Below are 17,819 nucleotides of genomic sequence, written 5' to 3' on the forward strand. Positions count from 1 at the left end.
AACAAACTTATACAACATATACATTACGTATATATATTTGTATGTATAGAATGTTCTATATACAACCATATACAGCTTTTTTAGATCTCTACAGACTACAAGAAAAGTGAGACTTTAGAGTCACAAGGGGTGACCTTTGAACAGAGATGGTAATCTGGGGCTGTCTGGAAATGCGTGAAATAGGTGAGAGCGGAAAGCAAGATGCAGCTGTGACCTGGTGGGGAGTACGAGAGAAAAGTTGCTCAGAAGTTTAGTAGTAAAACTGGTTGAAGTGGGAGGGATGCTAGATTCTCATTTCTCTATTGCAGAAAAATGGAAATCTACTGGCAGGTTCCCCCCACCCCACCCCCCAACCTCTGGTGTTAAGCTGGAGCCTGTTGGCAGCTGCAGTCAGTCAGGCATTGTGTGAATGCCTTGTTGTAGACACTTCTCTCTGCGTGTGCTGCAGTGAGTGGCAATTAGAAGTGGCTCTTCCATTGTGACGTGGTTCTCAAGCAAACTCACCAGCTCTAGCTCCAGCCTGAAGCTGTTTCCATTGAAACCAAGGTCCTGGGGATCTCTGCAGTATTAGCCACCCCCCCTGAGGGACAGATGAAAACTGAACCCACAACTGATGGCTTCCTTCTCAGCAAAGTGAACCAACTGCTGCCTGAGCACCTTGTGCTACCACTCCCCCAGGCTGCTTTCCTGCAGGCTGCTGCTGTTAACACCAGTTCACAGCAGACACTGGCCCCGTAGCCTGTGGCTGTACAAAGTGCCACAGTGGAACTGGTGATGGCTTTTCCAGCTGCACTGGCCTGGTGCAGAAACAAGTGTAGAGATGGGTGTAGAACAAACACTGTTGGGATGGCCTTGGCTTGGTATCAATGAAGACTGCTTGGCTTCTCTGTAAAAAGCAGAGAAGGCAGGAGCAATAAGGACTAGAAAATTGGTTGCAGGGTTTGAACCATCTCCTGCCTCAAAAGATTTTGTCGCCCAAAGGCTGGTGGGTTTGAAGTACAGGCCAGAGCACAGGCAGAGTGAGTGCACGTTTAAACAGAAGAGAGAATAGCTGTAATGTTCTTCTCATTTATGTCTCATTCTAAGTGCCTGGTTCCTCACACCCAGCTCCTGCTGGCACCAGTGGGGAGTTTGCTGTTTTGTCACCCCCAAAGACAACTCTGATTCCTTAACTCCCAGCAGAAACCGAGGCGCTGCTTGGGCTTTGGCCTTTTCCCCAACAAGCTTCTACCGCTCTTACCATTATAGGGCAGTTTTTCCTGTAACAGAGGAACTTGTTGAGTCTCATTCCCAGTTGAGCTAGACCTGTCAGGGCCACTGTTTTGATTTTGCCTGTAAAAATGTAAAAACCCTGTAAAGCATGAAGTGCCCATTGTGCTGAAGTGTGAATTCCAAAGCTTAACACCTCAGAAGTGTTCCAACCCTTTAACTCATGCATCTGGGCTGATTGTGGAGCCAGACTTCAGGACTGCACAACTTCATGGGCTCCTACTTACTGTAGGAAAAGGGGGGACCTGGGAATGGCAGCTTTGAGAGAGTTCATTTGAACACTGGGGTGATGTAGGTGCCAGTGAAATTAAGGTCTCATTAGGAGGGAGGTGCTGCCTGTCTGTATCAGTCTCAGTCAGGACTCCTTGAAGGGGCAGAGGATGTTGCTTTCCTCATATAGAAAGTTTTGTAATGCTGCTTTCCCACCTTTTTCTCACTTGTCTAATTTGAAACTATGTCCAGGCAAATGAAAAGAAGCCTTCAGTGCCTTGTTTCCAAGATGGTCTCAGAAAAATGTCTAACTGGGGACCTGTGAGGCTTTTGTAGGCTACTGTGGCTGCAGCACAGTCACAGACTGGGAATCTATTGGCGCAGACAGGTAATAGGTTCTACTTACTGCTCTCTTCTTTAGCTGCAGGTTGGAGAGTTTTCTGCAGAGTTCACTGCAGAAGCCAAGTAAGCCACATGGAAGCAGAAGCAAATTACTTTTAGCAGTGTGAGGCAGAAAATCAATTGCCACTCACCCGGGGTGTCACTGGATGTATGTGCCAGTTCAGCGCCCTATGCTGACGCTTGGGTTTTGTGTTCCTCCCTGGCCCATAGTTTGGTCTCGCTGCCATGACCTCTCTCGCCCCACCCCAGCTCTGATGGGGGATGAGTTACTGTGCAGTTTCCTTGGTCTAATTGCAACTGGCCACTACAGAAAAATCACCACTCTGCAGCTTCAGTGGGCAGAACTTGATAGGGCTTTCCAACCTGCAGTCGTGCGGGTTTCCCTCTTGCCTTTCCTTACCTTTAAAGGAGCCAAGTCCTAAGTTGGTTTTCTCTTCCTGCGACTGAGAAATAAGGCAACCAAGTGATACAGACACCAGGGAGAGAAGAAAAATGTCACAGCCCCCTTCAAGCACAGCAGAGATTGATCCAGAGCACATTTTGAGAAGTACAGGTAAGAATGAGATGGCCTGTGGTCTGAATGGCAAACAAACCATCTAGGAAAGAAGGTTGGAGTCAGGTGGGGGTTGGTCTCTTTTCCTGAGGAACAAGTGATAGGACAAAAGGAAATGGCCTTTAGTTATACCAGGGGAGGCTCAAGGGGGACATGAGGAACAGTTTCTTCCCTGAAGGGGTTGGCAAGGCCTGGCCCAGGCTGCCCAAGGGTGTGTTGGAATCCCCCATCCCTGCAGAAAGGAAGAAGTTCTTCACAGGAAGAGAGATTGGCCATTGGAATGTGCTGCCCAGGGAGGTGGCGGAGTCACCATCCCTGGAGGTGCTTAAGAAGAGCCTGGATGAGGCACTTGGTGCCATGGTTTAGTTGATTAGATGGTGTTGGGTGATAGGTTGGACTGGATGATCTGAAAGGTCTTTTCCAACCTGGTTAATTCTGTTCTGTTCTAGGCTCACCTTTGAAGGCCATTTCAGATAGCTCCTGCCTGGGTACTGCTTTTGGGGCAGAGGATTCTGAGCTTATTTACTCTCCCGGGGAGAGTTAACCAGCACGGACTTCAAGTAGAGTATGTCAAGGGACACAGCAGATCAGAAAACGCAGCTCAACTAATTTTCATGTTGAGGATGGTAGCAAACATGCTTGAGATGCACTGGCTGCTTGTAAGGTCAGCTTTAAAAAATAAAGGTGGTGGGTTTTTTTTCCCCCTTTCTTTTTTTGCCATTTAAGTTCTGCTCTGTTTTGTTGTTTGTTTTGTGTTCATTGTTTTCCCCCCCTCCCTCACCACCCCCCCTCCCCCACCACCCCCCCTCCCCCACCTCAGAATACAAATAAATCCCAGTTTTCCTCAGTCACAACATGCTTTTCTTTTTCTCTTTTTGTTTGGTTTGGTTTTTTCTCTCTCACTCTCTCTTTTTTTTTGTGTGTGTTGTTTTGTTTTTTTAGATGGTTTCAGTTACTCATGCAAAGTTTCCTAAGTGCATTAACATTCGAGTTTGTACAGAATTATTTTGGTGGTGGTGGTGGTGGTGGTGGTTTTAACCAGACACACTCCCCTCACAGTTCATACCTACAGCTTCTGAGAGACTACATGCCACAGTGATGGTTGAGTTCCTTCTGGGAAGAGGCTGGCTGCTGCCTGAGCCAGCTGTTGGAGTCAGACCCAACGTGATTCCAGCTTCCGTCTCACGCTCTGTCAGGCTTCTCCTTGACTCCCACTGTGATGAATCCAATAATAGTAACAGGAAAACATCCTCTAGGAGGGGAAAAAAACCACCCCTCTCTCTGGCCAGAGACTAGTAGATTTGGGAGTGATTGTAGCTCCGCTCCGCAATGTTCTTTGTAAAGCCACAAGCAGCTGCTTTGAGAGTCTAAAACTGGTACCACTTTTTGTCCTTGTATTTCAGCATCACCTACAGAAAGGGGAAAGAAAGGAACAGCTGTAAAGCACTGCTCTGCAGATGAGGTACCACACCTGCCCTAAAGAATAGAATAGAATAGAATAGAATGGAATAGACCAGACCAGGTTGGAAGAGACCTTCAAGATCATCGTGTCCAACCTATCACCCAACACCACCTAATCAACTAACCCATGTAACCAAGCACCCTGTAAAGTCTCCTCCTGAAAGCCATTTACCAGGACAAGAGGACACAGTCTCAAGCTGCACCAGGGGAGGTTTAGGCTGGATGTTAGGAAGAAGTTCTATACAGAGAGATTGGCCATTGGAATGTGCTGCCCAGGGAGGTGGTGGAGTCACCATCCCTGGAGGTGTTTAGGAAGAGACTGGATGAGGCACTTGGTGCCATGGTTTAGTTGATTAGATGGTGTTGGGTGATAGGTTGGACTTGATGATCTCAAAGGTCTTTTCCAACCTGGTCTGGTCTGGTCTGGTCTATTCTGTTCTAGTCTAGTCTAGTCTAGTCTAGTCTGTCCCATTCTATTCTATTCTGTCCCATTCCATCCTATTCTGTCCCATTCCATCCTATTCTGTCCCATCCCGTCCCATTCCATCCTATTCTGTCCCATCCCATCCTATCCCATCGCATCCCATCCTATCCCATCCTGTCCTACTGCCACAAACTTCTTAAGTGAAAAGGGCAGAGCACTGCAGCACTCTACTAACAGTGCCATCAGGCCTTCAGTCCAGCCTGGCTTTGTATTTAGTTTCACAATCATTACATTAAAAAAAAAAAAAAGAAGAGAGTTACCTGCTGATCATTAAAATATTTCTTTCCTGAGGTGCTTTAACAAACTTGTCTGCTGCACAAAGCACAGAGGTAAGGGAATAGAATCATAGACTCATAGAATGGTCTGGGCCACAAGGGACCTCTAAAGGTCACAGAATCACCGAGGTTGGAAGAGACCTCAAAGATCATCAAGTTCAACCTGTCATCACAGAACTAATGACTAAACCATGGCACCAAGTGCCACATCCAATCCCCTCTTGAACATCTCAAGGGGTGGTGACTCCACCACCTCCCTGGGCAGCCCCTTCCGACCTCCCCGCAGTCATCAGGCACATCCCAACTAGACTAGGCTGACCAGGACCTCGTTGAGCCTTACTTTGAATATCTCCAGGGAAGGGGCCTCAACCACATCCCTGAGCAACCTGTTCAAAGGACCAGGATAACCAGGATCTTGCTGTTTACTCCTATAGTAAGCATCTTATCTCTGGAGCACAGTAGATAGGCCCTGAATATATAAGGTCCTGAATATATAATGATTTTTGCAATTAAGGGCATGTTCTGTGTGCCCATCTTTGCCTTGCAGTTACAGAAGCAAACAAAATGGTTAAAGGTCTTGCCCAGAGATGTGATGTGTGTTAACTCGATCACAAGCCCTGTGAGGAGAGGCTGAGGGAGCTGGGGTTGCTTAGCCTGGAGAAGAGGAGGCTCAGGGGAGACCTCATTGCTCTCTACAACTACCTGAAGGGAGGTTGTAGCCAGGAAGGGGTTGGTCTCTTCTCTCTAGCACCCAGCACCAGAACAAGAGGACACAGTCTCAAGCTGCACCAGGGGAGGTTTAGACTGGAGATGAGGAGAAAGTTCTTCACAGAGAGAGTTGTTAGCCATTGGAATGTGCTGCCCAGGGAGGTGGTGGAGTCACCATCCCTGGAGGGGTTCAAGAGGGGATTGGATGTGGCACTTGGTGCCATGGTTTAGTTAGTCATGAGGTGTTGGGTGACAGGTTGGACTTGATGATCTTTGAGGTCTTTTCCAACCTTATTGATTCTATGAACTGGACAATGTGTTTTGGGCAGTAGTCTTCAATATTGTTTTTAACTTCAAGGATAATTCTCTTAGTCAAGTTGCACCAGGGGAGGTTTAGATTAGATATTTGAAGGAACTTCTTCATTGAAAGGGTTCTCATAAACTAGAACAGGCTTCCCAGGGAGGTGGTTGAATCCCCATCCCTGAAGGTGGTTCAAAGAGGCAGAGATGTGGTGCTGAGGGACATGGTTTAGCAGCAGACTTGGTAGTTAGTTGGACTTGATGATCTTAAAGGTCTTTTCCAAGCAAAAGTAGTCTATGATTCCCAGCCTGAACAGTGTGGGAAGGAAGAGCTTTCTGTTTCCAGCTCTAAGCACAGAAGATTTCTATTCCAGGCACACTCTATTCTATATAGCTATATGAGAAATGTTCTCTTCTTCCCAGTGAGATCTGTAAAGGTTCCTATAGACACATCCACCTACCTCTTCTCTGCCCTGCTACATCATAGATGTGTTGCTCTAAGTGGCTTAAAAAAAAAAACCCACATAATGAATTATTGAGCAAGGCAAGAGGTGAGGAGTGCTGTGTTCTGAATTCAGAGGCTGACAATGGATGCTCATTTATGAAAACAGGACAGGCAGGGCTATGCCATGGGAGCTTATTTTCAGCATTCTCATTGTCTGGGAGCAGGAAAAAATGGTGCCTGGGTTACTGTAGGCACACCTAAACTGACATGACTGGCTGAGTGGGGAGAAACAGAATAGAATAGGATTAACCAGGTTGGAAGAGACCTTTGAGATCATCAGGTCCAACCTATCACCCAACACCATCTCATCAACTAAACCATGGCACCAAGTGCCTCATCCAGTCTCTTCCTAAACACCTCCAGTGATGGTGACTCCACCACCTCCCTGGGCAGCACATGCCCATGGCCAATATTTCTTTCTGTGAAGAACTTCTTCCTAACCTCCAGCCTAAACCTCCCCTGGTGCAGCTTGAGACTGTGTCCTCTTGTTCTGGTGCTGGTTGCCTGGGAGAAGAGACCAACCCCTTCCTGGCTACAACCTCCCTTCAGGTAGTTGTAGAGAGCAAGAAGGTCTCCTCTGAGCCTCCTCTTCTCCAGGCTAAGCGACCTCAGCTCCCTCAGCCTCTCCTCACAGGGCTGTGCTCCAGACCTCTCCCCAGCCTCGTTGCCCTTCTCTGGACACCTTCAAGTGTCTCAATGTCCTTATTAAACTGAGGGGCCCAGAACTGGACACAGGACTCAAGGTGTGGCCTAACCAGTGCTGAGTACAGGGCAGAATGACTTCCCTGCTCCTGCTGGCCACACTATTCCTGATCCAGACCAGGATGCCATTGGACTTCCTGGCCACCTGGGCACACTGCTGGCTCATGTTCAGCCTACTATCAACCACTACCCCTAGGTCCCTTTCTGCCTGGCTGCTCTCCAGCCACTCTGACCCCAGCCTGTAGCACTGACATCCCTGAAGATGTTCCTAGAAGCTATGCTAAGGTGCATGGAGGACAGGGAGATGATTCAAGACAGCCAACACAGCTTTACTAAGGGCAAGTCCTGCCTCACCATTGAAGCGACTACATCAGTGTACAGGCAATGGCTATCATCTATCTAGACTTCTGCAAGGCCTTTGACATGGTCCCCCACAAAGTCCTTCTTTCTAAGTAGGAGAGAGAAGAATTAAATGGATAGAGTGTTCAGGAGATAAGGAATTGGCTGCATGGTCACAGCCAGAGTGTAGTGGTCAATGTCCAAATGGAGACAGGTTACAAGTGGTGTCTACTGGGACCAGTGCTGTTTAATATCTTCATCCATGATCTAGGCAGTGGGATCAAGTGCACCCTCACAAAGTTTGTCAATGACACCAAGATGAGTGGTGCAGTTGTTATGCCAGAGGGACAGGATGTCATCCAGAGGGACCTGGACAAGATGGAGAAATTTGCCCAGGTGAACCTCATAAAGTTCAACAAGGCCAAGTGCAAGGTCCTGCACCTGGGTCAGGGTAATCCTCACTATCAGTCCAGGTTGATGTAATAGAAAGCAGCCCTGTGGAAAAGGACTTAGGGTTACTGGTGGATGAGAAGCTGAGCATGTGCACAACAAGGTGCACTTGCAGCCCAGAAGGGCAATTGCATCCTGGGCTGCATCAAAGAAGTGTGGCCAGCAGGTCAAGTGAGGTGATTCTGACACTTTACTCTGGTGAGACCTCACCTGGAGTACTGTGCCCAGCTCTGGAGCCCTTAACACAAGAAGGACATGGACCTGCTGGAGTGGGTCCAGAGTAGGCCTGAAGCATCCCTCCTATGAGGACAGGCTAAGAGAATCGGTGTTGTTCAGCCCAAAGAAGAGAAGGGTCCAGGGAGACCTTCCAGTACCTGAAGGAGACCTACAAGAAAACTGGGGGGGGACTGTTTACAAGGGCAGGTATCACTAGGACAAGGGGCAACGGTTTTAAACTAGAGCTGGATATCAGGAAGAAATTCTTTGCTGCAAGGCTGATGGAACACCAGAACAGGTTGCCCAGGGAGGTGGTAGAGGCCCCATCCCAGGAGACATTCGAGGTCAGGCTTGATGGGGCACTGATCTAGTTGGGGATGTCCCTGCTGGACTAGATGACCTCTAGAGGTCCCTTCCAACCCAGTGCATTGCATGAGTCTATGATTGTGTGGAGGGGAAGCAGCGACTGAGTTGCGAGGTTGGTATCTCCTAGCCCTGGGTGCGTGGTGCCAGGCCCCTACCTCGTGTGCATGCTTGGAGAACGCCTCTGCGCTGGCCATCATGCTGGCTGTCCTTTCGTCCAGCTCACCCAGCTTCTGGCCCCTCTCGTCAAGGGCGATGCGTGCACGCGTCAAGTCCCCAATGACACCTCCTGCAGCCCCCCGCACGCCTTCGATCCCGCCCGCTCCGGGGATGTGCTGGGCAAGACTGCGAGAGGCTTTTCCTGCCGTGGCCTCGCCGACTGGAAAGAAGTGGAGAGACAGACAGACAGAAATGAGTTCCCAGCCCTGGCTCTGTCAGAGCTGCTTGTCCTCAAGCTGGGCCTTGCAGCAGTGATGCCATTTGATGTGCAGGCGGCGCGTGTGGTAGATGTGGCTTTGTGCGCCAGATGTGGCTTTGTGCGCCAGATGTGGCTTTGTGCGCCAGCACCTCTACAGTGCAGTCATGGCTCCCAACTCAGCTGTTCAGAAGAAGCTGTCACAATGAAGGAATTGTGGGGAGGCACCTGAGGGCCCTCCCCTTCCACTGCAATGACATCTTTACTATTTCATCAACGATCTAAAGCTTGGTTTCCACTCCATTCCTAGGCAGCAAGGGCAGGCAATCTCATGAATGAATTTCTTAACACCACCCCCCCGCCCCCCCAATAAATTACTTACAGAGCTCTTCTCTGTCGAAAGCTTGCCCACTTCCTCCAAATAGACCTTTGAGAAAGCCTCTGTTTTGGGCTTCTGGTGTTTCCACAGGAGTAAACAGATCCCCAAGCATGTCCTAGCAAAGTCAGACAAAAGGTCATGTGAAAAATTACGAAGGTGGAATTAACAAACCACATGGTTCTAAGAGTCTGTTGTGTGGAGAGTATTGAAGATTTAACAACTGTGTTTCATGACAGGACCTCACTACAAGAAAGACATTGATGTGCTGGAGCAAGTCCAGAGAAGGGCAATGAAGCTGGTAAAGGATCTTGAGAACAGGTCTTGTTAGGAGGGGCTGAGGGAGCTGGGGTTGTTTAACCTAGAGGAGGCTGAGGGGAGACCTTCTCACTCTCTAGAACTCCCTGAAAGGAGGTTGCAGGTAGTGAGGTAGGGGTTGGTTTCTTCACCCAAGTAACAAGCACTAGCACAAGAGGAAATGACCTCAAATTGCACCAGGGGAGGTTTAGGTTGGCTGTTAGAAGAAATGTCTTCACTGAAAGGGGTTTCAAAGACTGGAACAAGCCCTTGGGGGGATGGTTTAATCTCCATCCCTGGAGGTGTTTCACAGTCACAGAGATGTGGTACTGAGGGACATGGGTTAACACAAGCCTTGGCAGAGTTAGATAACAGCTGGACCTGACAATCTTAAAGGTCTTTTCCAACCCAAATGATTCTCTGATTCTGAACACATGGGCAAGCCAGATTCCCTCATGCTTTCAAAGGGGCTTGGTTGGTCTTATGTTCATTACCACAGAGGAAAAAATTCCAAAGCAGCACAGAATGAAAGCAGCAGTGCTGAGACCACATTTTGCTCAGAAACAGCAGAGGTGACACTAAAACGGAACGAAGCAGTGGATGTGGATTAAGTGCTTTGCTCTAGTGATGATCCAGGCACGCAGGGCAGTTGCTCTCTGTTTTCTCTTCAGAGAATCATAGACCCTTTTTGGTTGGAAACACGCAGTGTGTGCTGGCAGGTCAGAGAGTTTGGGGGTTTGCTGTTTGGTTGGGCTTGCTGTTTTATTTTGTGTTTGGTTTGTCTTTTAGAATAAAATCCTATCAAATGCCACAGGCCCTCCCTGCCTCGTCCCCATCGCTGTGCCATCAGCAGTGCTACTGCAGTGGTCAGGCTGCCAGGTCTTGGAGCGCTCAACCCAAACACAGCTCAGGCTCAGATTTATTTGCAGAAGTCCTAGGAGAAATGGGTCCTCCAGAATAAACCTGGCAAAGCCTGCAGTCCTGTTAGTGTTTGAAACCACTGGGGCTGTGTGCACTGAGAACAGTTGCTGCCCTGTTGCTCTGCTCTGTGTTTGCTCATCCAGGCCTCAGCAGACAGATTCTGCTGCTGGGCTCCTGGGAGGCTGTGCTAGGACGGTGCTGTGACTCACACTCTGCTCCTCTGCACAGTCACCTGCTCTGGAGAGAAAAATTACTGCAGCCCTGTGAGCCTCAGTGGAGACTCTCATGCAGCCTGATGTTGTGTTCCCAGCAGGTAGCAGGTGAAGCTGGGTCATCTGCTTTTGTGTGCAATGTGATGACCATGTAAGCCTGGTACTGTCCTCTCTGCATAAAATCCATGATACAAGCAGCCAGAGTCCAGCAGTGCAGAGAAGCAAAGGCTATGTTTCCCTTTGGCTGGTTGTTGTATGATGTCATTAAGCTTAATAAGCGAAACCAGGCTGGGAACAGCCTCTCACTCTAGGCCCCTGTTCTAAGCTATATCAATCAAACCTTTTGATCACTTTAAAATTGGTCCCCTGCAAAACCATCTCTTCTCCAGTGCTCAAAGCCTTGTGTGCCCTGCTCACAGGGCTTTGTCAGACTTGAGACAGACAATGCTGTGATGTGAGCTGAGCTGCTCAGCACATGTTATTCCCTAGGGCATAATGAGTGCTGGCAGGACCATCCCTTTTAGATGTCTATAATAGTTCATTTTTAATTATATAATCTAGAACGTATTCCTTCTCTTTCCCATTTTATTACTCATCTTTCTCCCTGTAACCTCTCTCAATTCCTCCTCTGACAATTTAATTTGCATTTTCATTGTTAAAAAAACCCCAACCAGCCCAAATCTAACATCACAAAGACCTTGTGCTCAAAATAAATGATTTCAATTAGACCCTTTCTGTAGCTGCTGTATTTCGATGCACAATGGGAGATGCTTTCCTCAGGTGGCAGAAGGGGAGTACCAATAATTGGAGTAAAAACAATGGTAAATAATATTAAAAGGACATTAAACCAGAGCACTGGTTTGCCTCATGCTCTCTCACCTAGCTACTGGAACCTGTAGGTACTGAGATGTTGTCAGAGCTGTGATATGTTACATAGAATGTTACATAGAATAAACCAGGTTGGAAGAGACCTTCAAGATCATCGTGTCCAACCCATCAACCAATCCAACCCACCTAAACAACTAACCCATGGCACCAAGCACCCCATCAAGTCTCCTCCTGAACACCTCCAATGGTGGTGACTCCACCACCACCCCAGGCAGCCCATTCCAATGGGCAATCACTCTCTCTGTATAGAATTTCTTCCTAACAGCCAACCTAAACCTCCCCTGGTGCAGCCTGAGACTGTGTCCTCTTGTTCTGGTACTGGCTGCCTGGGACAAGAGACCAACATCTGCCTGTCTACAACCTCCCTTCAGGGAAATGATAAACAAAATGATAAAGATATGAGAAGGAATTCATCTTTGCACTGAGGCAGTCGCTGTGTGGTTGGACACATGCTGGTACCAGCTGCTGGAGCTGCTTCTCCTTCCATCCCTTCAGTCACTTTTAGCAGTTGGTCTTTCCTATAGCGGGTCTTTGAGACAAGCTGACTGTGAATCATAGAATCAATAAGGTTGGAAAAGACCTCAGAGATCATCAAGTCCAACCTGTCACCCAACACCTCATGACTAACTAAACCATGGCTTCAAGTGCCACATCCAATCCCTTTTTGAACACCTCCAGGGATGTGACTCCACCACCTCCCTGGGCAGCACATTCCAATGGCAAATTACTCTTTCTGGGAAGAAATTTCTCCTCACCTCCAGCCTAAACTTCCCCTGGTGCAGCTTGAGACTGTGTCCTCTTGTTCTGGTGCTGGTTGCCTGGGAGAAGAGACCAACCCCCTCCTGGCTACAACCTCCCTTCATGGTAGTTGTAGAGAGCAATAAGGTCTCCCCTGAGCTGAGGAGTCCTGATGGGGCACAAATCTGCCTCTGCAGAGAGCCAGCAGAAATTGACATTTTGTGCAGTCTCGGGCCAGCCATAAGTGCACAGGAGCTGAAACAGTGACAGAGCTTCTGAACCTCTCTGCTGCTTTGGCATCCTTCAGCCAGGTCAAGTAGAGAGGAATATGTCTGTCCTGCTCCTGCAGCACAGCTTCAGGTACTGAAATCTAGCAGTAACCACACAGCAATTTACATCTGCACCTTGAATACTGTGCTCAGTTTTGGGCCCTCGGTACACGAACGACATTGAGGTGTTGGAAGGGCTCCAGAGAAGGATGACAAAGCTGGTGAACGGTCTGGAGAACAGCTCTTGTGGGAAGGAGCTGAGGGAGCTGGGGTAGTTTAGGCTGGAGAAGAAGAGGCTGAGGGGAGACCTTCTTGCTCTCTAGAACTCCCTGAAAGGAGGCTGTAGTGTGGTAGGTGTTAGAATAACCTTTATTAGAATAAACCAAACCAGGTGTGGAAGAGACTTTCAAGATCATCGTGTCCAACCCATCAACCAATCCAACCCACCCAAACAGCTAACCCATGGCACCAAGCACCCCATCAAGTCTCCTTCTGAACACCTTCAATGACGGCGACTCCAACACCTCCCCGGGCAACCCATTCCATAGCGCAATCACTCTTTCTGTATAGAACTTCTTCCTAACATCCAACCTGAACCTCCCCTGGCGCAGCCTGAGACTGTGTCCTCTTGTTCTGGTACTGGGTGCCTGGGAGAAGAGACCATCATCCGCCTGTCTACAACCTCCCTTCAGGTAGTTGTAGAGAGTGATAAGGTCACCCCTGAGTCTCCTCTTCTCCATAAAGGTTATTCTAACTCTGGAGATGTTCAAAAATCACTTAGACATAGCACTTTGGGACATGGTTTAATGACCATGGTGGTATCAGGTTGACAGTTGGGCTTAACGGTCTTGAGAGTCTTTTCCAAGTGAAAGGATTCTATGATCTGATGAGTCAGGGCACTGAACCCTCCCACACAAACACGCCGGCACCCAAGGAAGTGATTGAGCCCTACCTGCAGATTGTCACACATCTCCTGGCTGTATGTCAGGCGCTGGATCTCCGTGGGAGAGCTGAGGTACAAAGCCTGTCCTTCATTAGTGAAACAAAAGGTCCGTGCTATCCTCATGTCTGTCACGGGCAAATAGTTGATGTCCAGCAGCGGGCGCAGGCTGGGCAAGCTGAAGAGAAGCAGGTGCCTAGGTTAGTCACCAGCTGCCACACGCAGGACACCTGCTCTCTGGCTGCATGTTAAACATTTAAGTTTAGGCTTTTCATAATTGGAATAGTTAAAACACAGCTCTAAGGTGAAAAACTCTGCCCTAAACTTGCTGCCTTCCCATCATCCTCTGCTTCCTCGCGTGGAGAAGTTTCTGCTGCCTTGCCTCAGTGACCGTTAGGCTTCTGCTGCTGTCTGGATGTGCGTGTGGCACAGTGTGGCTGGGCAGTTTGCAGGGTGAGGCCTGCCCCCAGCTATCATATGGGCAGCTGTGGGAAATGGCAGGGCAGGGCCCTGCTTGCACCTTGTGGACAACAGGGCTCCAGCATCGCCTCTGCTGGCTCTGCAGATTGTCCTGTGGAAAGTACTTTCCAAAACTGAAATGGCTTGGTTAGGTAAAGGAGGAGCTGAAGGCAGGACCAGAGGGCTAGTGCACAGCCAGCTCACTGGTGGAGATGACAAGGAGGGGAAATTGGGTGTTCTGAGTGGAAAAATCTTCCAAAACAGCAGGAATGGGATTTGCTGCATCACACTGGAGATACAGCACACAGCAGTTCTTTCTACACCTGAGTTTCTCTGTACTCCCCTATACCTTACAATAACCGAGGGCCAACAGGCATGCTTTGGCACCAGATTTGGTAGAGTTAGGTAGTGGCTGGAGACAACGACAGTAAAGGTCTTTTCCAACCAAAATAATCCTATGGTTCTAAAATGGTCAGCTTTTTCTTTTACAGTAGTTAATACCCAACAGCCATGAATTGCCACAGGCAGGGGATTCCTATGGAATACAGGAACCTGCTTTGCTCTGCAGCTGCCTGAACTCTCCACATGGAGACAGGCCAAGGAGCAGGTACAGCAGCGGGCAAGGCAGGGCACTAAACGCACCCACCAGGGAGTGAGTGCAGAGCATCAGGCACTCTGGAGCAAACCCAAGTGGAATGTGGTGGCACTGAGCCGCCTCTTTGCTTAGTTTTGCCCCAAGATTAGTTAGATAAGTACCTCAGTGTCATGATGTGCCCATTGGCACAAAAGCACGCCAGACAGACGCTGTTACAGAGGGTGACCACATCTGCTCGCAATAAAAAGGACGTTTCGGTGATGTTGTGGACATAAAGACATGTTTGGGAAGGCAATGAGAAGACTTTGGCTTGTTTTTCTGAACAAATGACTGCAAATTGATGATCACCCATGTCCTGGGAGGAGGAAGGGGAATGCATGACAAGTTTCCTTTTCCTTGTTTTTTCACCATCATCAGCACTGTGTGGGTCCCTCCATACTTCATAGGGCGGATGTGTCAAGGTCCCCATGCAGTCCAAGCAGGCGAAGGTCAGCACGGCTCCTTTCAGTGTCAGGACTGTGCCTGCAAAAGATCATTTGCTCTCACTGGCACTGCAATTAAAGTGGTTGTCAGCACTACAAATGTGTGCAGGATGGCTGACATTCAGCTTTTTCAAACAGAGCAATCGGGTTAATCTTGCTTAGGAAGACAAGTCTGCCATGCCCAGTTCTTCCTGACCATGAAAGAAAGCGTGCAAACAGGTTCCCAGTAAGGAAAAGATGTCAAGCAGCCTACAGCAAACAACCCATTTCATACATGCTATTGAATACCATAAAGACAGGCTGTTGGTTATCTATCTCTACATTAAACCAGTAGGGCAGTCATTCCCCAGCAGTGAAATGGTTACCTTTAGTGTGGTGACCTTCCAGCACTGTTTTTCTACACAAACTGGAGGCAGGGAACCTCTGTTCCCATGCATCCTCTGATTTCTGTCATTTTACTCTGCATGTACTAAGTGCATACTGCCTCTTCTGAGACCTGACCTCTCTCAGCCCTCTGTTCTCGTTGCTGCACCATCTGCCACTCACTCAGCCAAGGATGTCTCCTGGTACACCGGCCTGCCAACATTTTTGTTTCCTTTCCTGAGTTCCCTTCTGCTTCTCTGCAGCTTTCTGATAGTGAGACAGCCAGGCTGTTCACAGCATCCCAGGCAGGACTGCATCACCGCTGTACACATGACTGCAATTTCACAGCGTGGAGGAGCTCTGCTACTGTCCCTTTCCTCACAGAAAATGTGTAAGTGTTTGCTCATGACACAAGGTGATCTCCAGCAATAACACAACCAAAGAAACTCAGTTTGTGAGGCTGTTGGTGTCTCTCACGAGTGTGCTTGTTCTCTGTGTTGTGTCTGTGGCTTGATACAAGCATTGAGACACTTCTGCCCCGAAGACTGTACAAAGCCATGCAGTTATTCCTCCTGTTGTACCAAGAGAGGCAATAAAGGGGAGCAGAGCTGCTCTCTTACCGCTTGGCGACACCATGACCGGCTCTGACTGCCGCAAGTCGTCACTAGCCGGCAGATTAAGGGAGAGGATCAAGACCATACCGAGGCCTGTTCCAACCCAGAGGCAGGGAGAGACAGCGGAGTCGTTCTTCCGGGCAAAGGACTCCATGAAGTACAAAGCAGTGATTGCCTCCTTTGAGTCCCTGTCGATGCTGGACACGCTGGAGCTTCGGGAGCGGCTGAAGGAGTTTTCCCTGTTTTCTGCACAGACAAAAGCAAGCAGAGGCATAAGCTGAGAGGCCTGCCACAGGCACAAGGCTGCAGCAAATACAAGCTCCCCGTCGAGCACAGAGAATACAGAGTTTTTGTAACCTGAGCAAGTGTTCTGACACTAGGATGATACCAGCTTGCTGCCAGCGTATAAATGAGCTTGGAAAATGCTGTCAGACCTCATCAGTTAGATCTGTGTTAGAAATAGCTGCTTATTATGGAGATTAGCATAGACTAATTAGAATTTACAACAGCCTTAGCTCAAAGGACTTGTTCTAAATAGCATGAAATAATTTTAGACCCATATGTTACCAATGCATTTAAAATTAATCTGTGTACCTCATTGCTGCAGGACATGAAAGGAGATGCCATTACCAACTTCGGAGCACGTGCCTTTTGCTCCGCTCTTGTTTCCATCACTAGGACGTCCTAGCGCTGCGTTCGCAGCCATGGTTTAATGCCAAGCCATTAATAGCTGCTCTCTAGGGAAAAGACACTCCATTGCTAAACTGATTCCAGCATCCAAAATGTCTCAGGGTACAAATCAACTCTGGCTTCCCAGGGAGGGAAGTGAGAAACCTGCTCCGTGCTCTTGGCAACAACTGCACAGTGAGCCAGCACTGGCGGCTTCATCTCTCTGCCTAAGCTTTAGCAGGCGACAGCAAGAGCCAGCTGGAGACAGAGCTGTGTTGTGCTCACTGTGCATACATAGATATGGAGACAGCCTCTGAACTTTTCACAGGATCTGACTGCTGCAGGGCTAAGGATCTCTGCTTTGCTTTGCTGAGTGCCAAGCAGGAAGCACAAAGCTGCATGTGGTAGCTCCCGGCATCAGCAGGAATCGGTGGCAACACATTGGAAGCTAGAGAGCACAACGGGGCTCAAATCTTACTGAAGAGTAAAGGAGCAAGAGGGAAGAGAGAAGGGCTGGTTGCTAGCACATTCTTTCCAAAACAGTGTGTGCCAGCACTGCAGTCCATCAGCCTGTAGTCAAAACCAGGGCTAGAATGTCGGAAACCTTGTGCTCTGCTGCAACAATAACTAGAGCACCTAGAAGTTCTGAAGATGGAGAAATAGTTGAAGTTACTGGACCTGAGATAAGAGACTTGCCTTTGAACCTATCATTATGAAGTACATCTGTGTCTGGTATGAAATCATCCTTCTTTAAGCTCAGAAGAGCTGTCACTCCAAGAGCCAGTAAAAATGGGTAAAAAGAGGAATACTTTCTGCCATGGTTGAAGAATAACATTAGAAAAGGACTTTCTCATGTACTACAACTTAAAACTGGGCTGATCCTTACATTGCCTGTATGGCTCCTGTTTGCTACCAGAACCAGCAGGTTCTCTTCCTCAGGCAACATATTGCAGCATTGTATTCCCTTACCCAGATGAGGACTCTGTGTTAACTGCTGAAACTACCCTCTTCACAGCACCTACCTGGGAAAGACTGGAGAGACCCACAGCAAAGCACCGCTGGAACCATGCCAAGTGTTACTACATATGCTACCTTAAAAACTAACACACAGCAGTGGGGGCAGATTCTCCTGCTACTCTTTCACGGCTGGGACAGCTTCTGCCCTTTGAGGGCATCCTCAGTCAGGCAGAATCTTCACAGGGTAGCTGTCCCTGGCACTTCAGTCCCACTTGTGTGGAAAAGAAACTTATGTCTACTTGAACTTCCAAGCGCTGCCCTCACCCTGTTTCACCTTCGTGTAGGCACTGCTGAGAGCGAGCATTTAGCCGTACTTGCTTGGTACTG

The 17,819-nt window shown here is 48.6% G+C and overlaps 1 protein-coding gene across 6 annotated transcripts in view; it reads right to left on the reverse strand.

Moving 5' to 3' along the window:
• Nucleotides 1-3,248: 3,248 nt before the first annotated feature.
• Nucleotides 3,249-17,819, reverse strand: part of STXBP5L (syntaxin binding protein 5L) — a 252,640-nt gene continuing 238,069 nt past the window's right edge. For all 6 annotated transcript variants that reach the window (XM_068165947.1, XM_068165952.1, XM_068165953.1 and 3 more), the window contains 6 exons: nucleotides 15,813-16,052; nucleotides 14,509-14,869; nucleotides 13,306-13,471; nucleotides 9,035-9,146; nucleotides 8,396-8,616; nucleotides 3,249-3,843 (listed from right to left, as the gene is read on the reverse strand). In XM_068165947.1, coding sequence (XP_068022048.1) covers nucleotides 3,802-3,843; nucleotides 8,396-8,616; nucleotides 9,035-9,146; nucleotides 13,306-13,471; nucleotides 14,509-14,869; nucleotides 15,813-16,052 — 1,142 coding nt within the window. In that variant the 3' untranslated portion in view covers nucleotides 3,249-3,801. The remainder of the gene's footprint in view (nucleotides 3,844-8,395; nucleotides 8,617-9,034; nucleotides 9,147-13,305; nucleotides 13,472-14,508; nucleotides 14,870-15,812; nucleotides 16,053-17,819) is intronic.

Source organism: Melanerpes formicivorus, unplaced genomic scaffold, assembly GCF_026170545.1.
Source record: "Melanerpes formicivorus ecotype bairdi unplaced genomic scaffold, bMelFor1.0.p_v2 SCAF_95, whole genome shotgun sequence".
NCBI lineage: Eukaryota > Metazoa > Chordata > Aves > Piciformes > Picidae > Melanerpes > Melanerpes formicivorus.